General features: G+C 39.1%; 1 protein-coding gene across 2 annotated transcripts in view; it reads left to right on the plus strand.

Moving 5' to 3' along the window:
- ARHGAP11A (Rho GTPase activating protein 11A) overlaps positions 1 to 6,283 on the plus strand; it is a 28,600-nt gene extending 22,317 nt beyond the window's left edge. Inside the window, exons 9-12 of one of the 2 annotated variants that reach the window (XM_066277215.1) lie at positions 318 to 447; positions 1,584 to 1,692; positions 3,348 to 3,492; positions 3,811 to 6,283. In XM_066277215.1, the coding sequence (XP_066133312.1) occupies positions 318 to 447; positions 1,584 to 1,692; positions 3,348 to 3,492; positions 3,811 to 5,375 (1,949 nt within the window). In that variant the 3' untranslated portion in view covers positions 5,376 to 6,283. The remainder of the gene's footprint in view (positions 1 to 317; positions 448 to 1,583; positions 1,693 to 3,347; positions 3,493 to 3,810) is intronic. The other variant, XM_066277216.1, reaches the window with a different exon arrangement.
- The last annotated feature ends 3,282 nt before the right edge of the window (positions 6,284 to 9,565 follow it).

Below are 9,565 nucleotides of genomic sequence, written 5' to 3' on the forward strand. Positions count from 1 at the left end.
TCTTTGTCAGTCTTGAAAACTTCTCTTTCTCCAGTTGGTAACAGTGCCCACTCCTCCCTTGTATTTCTAAATGAGTGTAAAGCAAAACTCCAATTGGACCTTTCATTGCCATCTAAAAAGAAGAAAATTGATGTATATATATATATTTTAGTTGAGTTCTGTTATTAGGCCCCTGATATTTTGAAACAGAAATTATATGATTTTTATTGTGGTTTAGGGGTAGAAATTAAGACTTTAATTCTAATTGCTATTAATGGTTTTTATTTTGAAAAATAAAATAAGTATGCTTGGTATGTTACATATGATTATTTTTATAGTTCACTTTGATACGAGCCCGGAAGGGTCATCGCAGAGTTCACTCTCTCCTGTAGCCATGAGTGGAAATCATTTGATTAGTACAGATGTGCTGAGGCGAAGCAAAAGGATTGCAAACAGAAAAGTTTGCAGGTAATTTATCCAGGATATTTTGTTTTCATTCGATAAATATATGGTATAGATCAGGGGTCGGGAACCGTTTTGGCTGAGAGAGCCATGAACGCCACATATTTTAAAATGTAATTCCTGAGAGCTATACAATGACTCCTGTACGTTGCGCATTATCCAATAAAAATTTGGTGTTCTCCCGGAGGACAGCTGTGATTGGCTCCAGCCACCCGCAACCATGAACATGAGCGGCAGGAAATGAATGGATTGTAATACATGAGATTGTTTTATATTTTTAACACTATTTTTTTTTATTAAAGATTTGTCTGCGAGCCAGATGCAGCCATCAAAAGAGCCACATCTGGCTCGCGAGCCATAGTTCCCGACCCGTGGTATAGATGGTTAATAAAATGTTTTGTCTTTATACTGAGAATCATGATTTTTAAGAATTTCCTCCATGTTTATAGTTTTATTAGTGGGGTCCTTTTTTTTTTTTTTTTTTTTTTTTGAGAGAAGGAGAGAGAGGCAGACAGACAGGAAGGGAAAGAGATGAAAAGCATCAACTCGTAGTTGCAGCACCTTAGTTGTTTGATTGCTTTCTCATATGTGCCTTGACCGGTGGGGGAGAGGGGCTCCAGCCAAGCTTGTGACCCCTTCCTCAAGCCAGCGACTTCGGAGTCATGTCTGTGACCTCACGCTCAAGCTGGTTGACCCCAAGCCCAAGCTGGCAGTCTCAAAGTTTCAAACCTGGGTCCTCAGCGTCCCAGGCTGATGCTCTATCCACTGCTCCACTGCCTGGTCAGGCAATCAGGTGCCCTTTATATATCCTAGAGAAAGGTTCCTAATTTGAGTTGTTTGCTTGCTTAAAATCCTACTTTATGTTGATCTGTGTTATTTTAAATTTCTGGTTAATTTAAAAACCTAGTTTATGCTAATGATTCTGTTATAAAAATGACCAACTCTTGTGATAGACAGGAAATACCATTTTGTATGTAAATACAATGTATTCATATATGGTATCTTAAAGTTTAATTGATTTTAGGAAATTATTACTCTGTTGAATTACTAGCAATATGATTTTCTCTGGTATTCTCAAATTTTATTTAGCAAAAATTTCTCCAGTTTTTTTAAACTGACATTTTAAATTTTACTCTCTTTAGGGTAGAATCAGGAAAAACAGGCTGTTTCTCTCCTAAAATCAGTCGTAAAGAAAAAGTACGAAGATCTCTTCGTTTGAAATTTAGTCTGGGGAAAAGTAACAAAGATGTAGTAAGTGGCTTTCACCATTTCATTGATGTGTATCTTGGCATAAAGCTGTAGACTTGATGCTGAAAGATCTCTCAACCCTGCCTCCCCTCCAGTTCCTTTCCCATTCTCTACTCCTCTTACACTTGCATATCTCCAGTTTCCCCTTTTCTACTCAGTTTACATCCATTCCAGGCTTTCATCCCTAGCACTCACGACTGCTCTCATCAGGGTCACGCATGGATTCCTTGTTACTCAAGTGCTGGACGAATGTCTGTCCTTGTTTAACTTGATCCTTCAACATTTGCTCCAGCTGATCACTTGCTCCTCAATACACTTTCTTTCCTTGCTTCAAGGACACTGCGCTCTCATGATTTTCTTCCTTCTTCACTGGTTACTTTTCTAATCCCCTTTGCCTTGGAGTGCCCAAAGCTTCATCCTTGGACTTCTCTTTTCTCTATCCACTCACTCAAAGGTGATTGTCAGTTGTAAGCATATTTACTTAAAGCTGCAAAGTTTATATCACTGGCCCAGAATGCTCTCCTGAACAACTTGGCCATTTCTTAACATCTGCCTCCTTGGCTTCCCTACGTGGATGTCAATTCAGTAAACATCTCGAGTGTAACACACCCCAAATAGAGCTCTAAGATGCATTTCTTTACTGCCTCTATTTCTGCACTCCTCCCTTCCCAGCCACACTTCTACCTGCAGTCTTCACCATCTCAGTTACGGCAACTCATTCTTCCAGCCACTTAGGCCAGAAACTATGCAGGCATTCCTTTGTATTTCTTTTTTTTCTCTTATTTTAAAAATTTATTTTAGAAAGGAGAGGAAGGGAAAGAGAAAGGCATTAGCCCTGGCCGGCTGGCTCAGTGGATAGAGTTGGCTTGGCATATGGACGCCCTAGGTTCAAACCCTGGTCAAGGCACACAAGAGAAGCTTCCATCTGCTTTTCTCCCCTCCCTCTCCCCTTCCTCTCCTTTTTCTCTCTCTTCCCCTCCTGCAGCGAGTGGCTTGATTGGTTCGAGTGTTGGCCCTGGATGCTGAGGATAGCTCAGTTGGTCCGAGGCAGCCTCAGGCACTAAAAATAGTTCAGTACTTAAGGATCGGCCAGGGCCACAAGACATCTTATGATCACTCTGGTTAAAGTTGCATCCCCACCTTTACCCCTTTATGTCCTTCGTACCGTACTTTACTTTTTTCCATAGCACTTTTCATCTTTTGTGTTATATATTATACAATATAATTGCCTGATTATCTTATTCTGGTCTGAATCTCTCCATCTAGAATATAAATTTTATGAAGGTAAGATTTTGGTCTTAGGGTTTGCCTGTTTGTTTTCCTTTTTTCCTTCACTGTTGTGAATAAACCCTGGCACAGACTCATTATAAATTCTTAATTTTTTGCTTATTTTTTTTTAATCTTTTTAGTTAATGAATATGTGATACTATTTTTATTTTGGATCATAAAATATCTAGTAATAGCCAAGTCAAATGCTTATAGTTTTTATCAGCATGCATGCAAATATAATTGCTAGAAAACTGTTTCTCAATGGTATATACTATTTTTAATTAGTTTTAGAGGATTTTGATAACTATAAAAAATCTACTTTGTCTTAATATTTTGAAAATTAACTGGTTTGTTTTTTAACCAAAACATTTTGATTTTTTTCTGTACAGATTGGGTGCTCTGGTGTCAATAGACATGAAAATATTGGTCGACGACTTGCAAATCAACAAAGTTTAAAAGATAGGGTTGAATCTGTAAAAACAGGTTTACTTTTTAGCCCAGATATTGATGACAGACTAACAAAGAAAGGTAAAGGTATGTTTTCAGCTTTATTGAGATATAACTGACACATAATCTTTAGTTCCTTTAATGATCAAAAATGTTAAGTAATTTACTGTTCTAGAAATTTAAAATTCATGTTTAAATAGAAATATTTGAACTGGCATTGTATTTTTCTGTGAACAATTGGAGGATGCTTATAAATATAAATATGAAAGTGTTTGGCATTTAAAAATTACTTCAACACAAATCTTTATTGTAATTAAATGCTTAGTACCTTTACCATGTATTTGGATAATATTTTAAAACTAGGTCATATGTAATGATTAAAAACCCTGGACTGCTTTATTTTAGGTTCAAAAAAGATCAGTAAGTCTGAAGAAAACTTACTAACTCCAAAGCGACTAGATGGAACAAGCTACCGAATGTCTTGGACAGGACCTAGTAAATCAAGTTTTCAAGAAATAGAAGCAAACGAAGCTTCTCCATTAGAGGGAAATCTTGAGATGGAAAACTCTTCTTTGGAGCCTGATATTATAGTGGAAAAGTTATCTATCAATTCATATGAACTCACCCCTTCTATTGTACACAGTAGGCATAACAACAACATAACTGGAAGCTTGTTTAGTGGGGGTGAAAATAACTTGAGTACAGAAACTTTGGTGAAAATTCAGAGAGCATTTTCTGAATCTGGAAGTAAGCTTCATGCATTGATAAATCACAGGCAGTCATCACTAACTAATGTGGGGACAATAAAAGTAAATGAAATATCTTCTATAGTGTATAGCCCAGGGAAAAATCAATTTGAAACTAATGATTTGACTGTGACAGAATCAAAGGAACACCACACTAGTGAAGGTGAAAATAGTTTTCCAGAAAGAGATTTCTTACTACATCAAACTCAAAAATCAGATGGAGAAGCAACTGAGATGAAGATGGAACATGATGAAAGCATTCATTTAAATATCTCAAATAATTACTTAAAGAAACAAGAATTGCCCAGTGATAAACAAAGAAAAACACAGCCATCCCCAAGGGATAAACTAAATACTAAATTAGAGGAGGAGAACATGATTGGAGAGAATTTACTGAAATGCACAGCTTCTAGAGAGGATGAGGCTTACACCTCTTCCTCAGAGCAGATTACAGGTAATATGTCCGACTCGTCAAAACCGAGGCCCGGGAGAAGGTTTAAACAGCAGTTACTGGTGGAGACGTGTGATACGGTGGTTTCTGAACGTTTACAAGCAGCAGAGCCTGGGAAGGTTTCAGACCACATACAGTGGTTTAATAAGCTTTCTTTAAATGAACCAAGTAAGACAAAAGTTAAATCACCTCTAAAATTTCAGCGCACACCTGTCCGTCAGTCTGTCAGAAGAATTAATTCTTTGCTGGAGTATAACAGACAACCTGTAAGGCATAAATTGGCACATCTTGATGATACTGCTTCTCCTCTGGTTAAATCAGTGAGCTGTGACAGTGCCCTTTCCTCTTGTAAAGAAAATATATCAAAAGATTCCTCAATTTTATGTGCCCAATCAAGACTTAAAGAACAGAAGTCCGCATCATGTGAACAGTCAAATGTTGATGCAGTTTTAAGATCAAGCACGGAATTAACTTCTGAATCTTTCTCACGGGTGAAGAGGCACCCAGACTCCATGAATGCTTCTCTTGGGTCAACCAGGGTTTATAAACAGAAAGTGTTATCTGATGGCCAAACTAAGGTTCCCTTGGAGGATCTGACAAATTATGATATGTTAAAATCTGTTGTAAATAATAATGTGGGCTTTTTTCCTGGGATAAATAACAGGGTCCTTAGAAAACCGTCAGAGAGAGAAAGGGCCTGGTATAAAGGTTCTCCCAAAAATCCTATTGGAAAAGCTCAACTGCTACCAACAAGTAAACCTGTAGACTTGTAATCGGTTAATGTTATACTTGTCTTAATGTAAATAAAATGAGCAGTTGGTGATGTGTTTGCAAGGTAATCTACATGTTAATTTGTAGCTCAGGATGATCATTCCGTGATAGATTTTTAATTTCACTGCACAAGCAACTTGGATTCTTGGGCTTGTAAAAATGACTTCTTTGTTTTCCTTAATTATGGCAATATTTAAAACTTTAATTTTGTTGTTATTTCTTAAAACAGCTTACACTTTACTTTTTAAAAGAAATTGTTGACTGGGTTTATAAGAAATTAGTTTTTGAAAATTGCATGAATTTTATTTCTTAAGTGTGATAGGAAGAATAGAACGAGTTGTAGCCATCTCCTGTTATTCCTCCTAAGTCAGATAAGGTTTCTACAAGAAATTTCTAACATATAAAGGGAAAAGATAAGCCTTGCAGTCTTATTACTTGAATTACATTGATGTTTATAAACATCAGGTCCCTAGAAATTAACTTGTTTCAGTAGCATCTGAACCCTTTATTCCTATTTGAGGGAAGTAATTAGGTTTCTGTTGCTCGTAGATGCATACAGGGAGCTCACTTAAGAATAATGGCAGAAGTAGAATAATGACTCTAGTGTGCTTATATAGTATGATGCTGCAGGAATAATTGATGACTTTTAAGCCAAACTATAATTTTAAATTAATTTGCACAGATACATTTACATCTGTTTTTTCCAGTATAGAATTTAAAACTGAGGAATAATGTAATTTGAAAAATTCAATAAAGATTTCTTACATGCTGATACTTGATTCTAGAATTTTGAAATAATTGTTCATTTCTATATTTTGCTTGGATTCTTATACTTTGGATTCTTACAAAAGCCAGTGCTGGTTTTGTCTTGTGTGTAAATGTTATTTATTTAGCATAGACATTAAAGATAACTTCCTGAAAAGTGACTTGCCTGAGACTCAAATGAGATTCAAACTATCTTTTGGAATTTGATCCACATTGTCAAGCAAATCTGTATTTATTTTAAATGATTAGAAATTATAAATATTTAAGGAAGGAATAATATTAACAATAGAAGATATTCTCTTAACTTTTAGAGGAAGTAATACACAGGCAGAATCAACCACTTCAAAGAGAGTTTTGTAGGTCAGTTAGAATAACACATTCAGATGTGGCAGAATAGAACAGCGTTGCATGCCTACTCAGAACAACCAGACTTCTAGTGTGTGCATGTTAAGAGCACTTTAGAGTCATATAGTTTTGTTACCAAGTTCTACTTGATAGCCGCACATCTCTTTTATTTCAAAGTTATTTGAAATAAAAGTATATTTAAGTTTTTAAAAGTATATTTTTTAAACTTTAAAAAATGTATTTATGTCCCTTTATATCGGTGAGGATGGGTGAAATGTTGAACTGGAAGACTAATTTAGTAAGGAGGCATAGGAAGTTAATACTTTTTTAGTGAGAGAGGGAGGGAGAGGGTCAGGCTGGAAGGCAGAGAGATATGAGAAGCATCAATTCTTCATTACGGCATCTTAGCTATTCATTGATTGCTTTCTCATATGTGCTTTAACCAGTGGTTTCCAGCAAGTGAGTGACCCCTTGGTTAAGCCAGTGACCACTGGGTCATGTCTATGATCCCACTCTCAAGGCAGGTACCCTGCACTCGGGATGAGCCTGTGCTTAAGGCAGCGACCTTGGGATTTCAAACCTGGGTCTTCAGCATCCCAGTCCAATGCTTGGTCCACTGCCTGGTCAGGCGCTTTATTTTAAAATATCAAATTTCCATTCGTCACAAAAGCAATAAATTGTAATGATTTTTCCATATTTCCAAGCACAAATGAAGATAATAATTAACAATGTTAAAGTAAAATTCAGAAGTGGGGTGGGGGGATAACAGTATAGGTGAATAATAAAAAACCCAGCTTGGTCCAAGTTCAGTCACTCTCATACCCCCAAATACTTGAGTCATTCCATCTTGAGACTTGCAATACTATATTGTATAATTTCACATTTCAATTTTTGTATTTGGATAAATATGAAGTGTTCAAGTTTGCTGTATAAAAACAAAGTTTGGGTCTCTACCTGGATAAATTTCTGCACTGTGCTGGGAGTATGCTTTATATTCAAGGCAAAGGCTCTCTACTTGATGGTTTGGTGTGGAAGTTGAGAAATAATACTCAAAACTCATATTCCTAGAGGTTTTCCTGTGTTCTGGATATATTACTTTAACAGAAGTCGCTAGCAGTTTATATTTAAGAACCTCAGTTTCCCTGCTGAATGAAAGGGCTCCTGAAAGCACTCAGGGTATACCCTCATTGTCATCATTAAAAGTTCTTAGGATCTCTTCATCTTTTATTCTGCCATTCATTGCCCCATTTCTTCTTTTCTCTTAAAGCTAAAAGCAAACAAAATGTTGCAAGGTGGCAGAATGAAAGATGTGCTACTGGGGGCAAAGTACAAAGCGGCAACCAGGTACATCGTTTAGATAATTGCTTGAGGTAAGGTTACTTCCATAGGAGTCGATAGAGAAAAGATTCCTAGGAGATAGATGTGTATTTGAAATGCTTGGGTGCAACGCTGCTTCGCTCCTGGCAAGAGCACCAGCATCTGGTTGCGTTCTGGGGAGTTCTTGATGGGCGGCCACCACCTGCCGGAGGAGGGGCCGGGGCGGGGCTAAGACGCAGAGGGCAGCGGTGCATCGGAGATCTAGACTGCTGCTCGGTGCCGACCCCCAGCAAAGGCCCAGGCCGGTGGCAGGCTCCTCCGTACCCTCGTACCCTCGGTGAGTCCTGCGCCCTCGCCACCCGCGCCCGCTCTGCCTCCGGAGGCCCAGCCGAGACGTGCGGGTTCTGCGGAATGGAGAGTCGGGAAGGGCGTCCTGAAACCTTTGAACTGGGGGCAGACAAAGGATGGGTGCGGGGTTCGGCGGTTCGTTTATAAATACCAGGGAAGGAGTAGCGTGGGGAGAAGATTGTAGCTCATCAAATCGGGACTGTGTTGGCCGGGGCTGTAAATGACAAAAAGACGTCCTGCTTTTGGTGCAGAGGAGGGAAAGATGGAGATGGCTGGGGAGGCTGGCGTCTGCCTCCGCCTTTAACGTCAGAATTGCAGGCTTTGCTCTTTGGGGAGCAAGATTTTGTATCCAGGAGTGACTAGGCAAGGTCTTTTTCTACACAGAAAACGATATTAGGGGTTAATATTTCAGTGTCAGGGTCAAAAGAGGGGTTGTGTGGCCACTGTCAGAAGCAGCGGTCAGCAGCTGCAAAGGGAAGCTGCGAGAGAGTTCGCCCCCTTGTTCTGCAGCCGTCTGGCTCTACAGAAGCCGACATTGAGGACAATGACTCCCATACTCCTTTTCTCCCTCTCACCTGTCTTCCTTCTCATCACTACTCCCCCAAATTCTAACCCCAGAACCGTAAGGTAACATTGCTAACACAATAATAGCAATGCAGGGAGCTCTGTGCCTGGCATGGTTCTAATTTCCCTTACATGTGTTTCCACACTTCTGCTCACAACAATCTTGTAAGTCAGATGCCTTTCTCATCTTTTGGAAGAGAAAGCTGTGGCTTTTGCCCAATGTCACCTAAGTAGTGTGTGACGGAGCAAGCGAGCCTGGCTTCCCCTTGCAGACTGCAGGGCAGACCTGAGCTGTGTGTGTTTTGACTCTGCCTCAGGATCCCAGGTGTACTAGATGCCTGCTAAGCCAGTGTTCCCTTCCACCACTCTAACCTTTCTGTGCTTACTCATTGTTCATGTCTTCCTAACTCCTTCCTGTGAGCCTTTCCTCCCCTGAGACTGGGAAAATTCAGGATTGTCCCCCTCTCTCAAAATTGAAATAAGTTTTTTTGTTGTTTGTTTTAGTAAGATAGAAAGAGAGAGATGGGGTTTGGGGTAATGCGCAACTCTCAAGGAGCTGCAAGGTGGCTAGGAAATGGCAGAGAACTGCCATTCCTGCCTGGTCTTCCCAAGACTGCAAGTACGGAGGGAAACGGCTATCACACACTGTTCTGTTTCTCTCATACCTTCCCACAGCAGATGTGCTGGCTACAGTGAACATTTAAGGCAAAAGCAAACCCCTAGGATTTTTCATTGCAGTCCCTTTCTGAGTGGTCCTTGAATTAACCCCTTGAATGGTTACATCATTAGTTGACAATGGTGACTGATAGATAAAATTTGATCTTATTTCTGCAGGTTAAAAACTGTCTCCAGG

Source organism: Saccopteryx bilineata, chromosome 4 (assembly GCF_036850765.1).
Source record: "Saccopteryx bilineata isolate mSacBil1 chromosome 4, mSacBil1_pri_phased_curated, whole genome shotgun sequence".
Lineage (NCBI taxonomy): Eukaryota > Metazoa > Chordata > Mammalia > Chiroptera > Emballonuridae > Saccopteryx > Saccopteryx bilineata.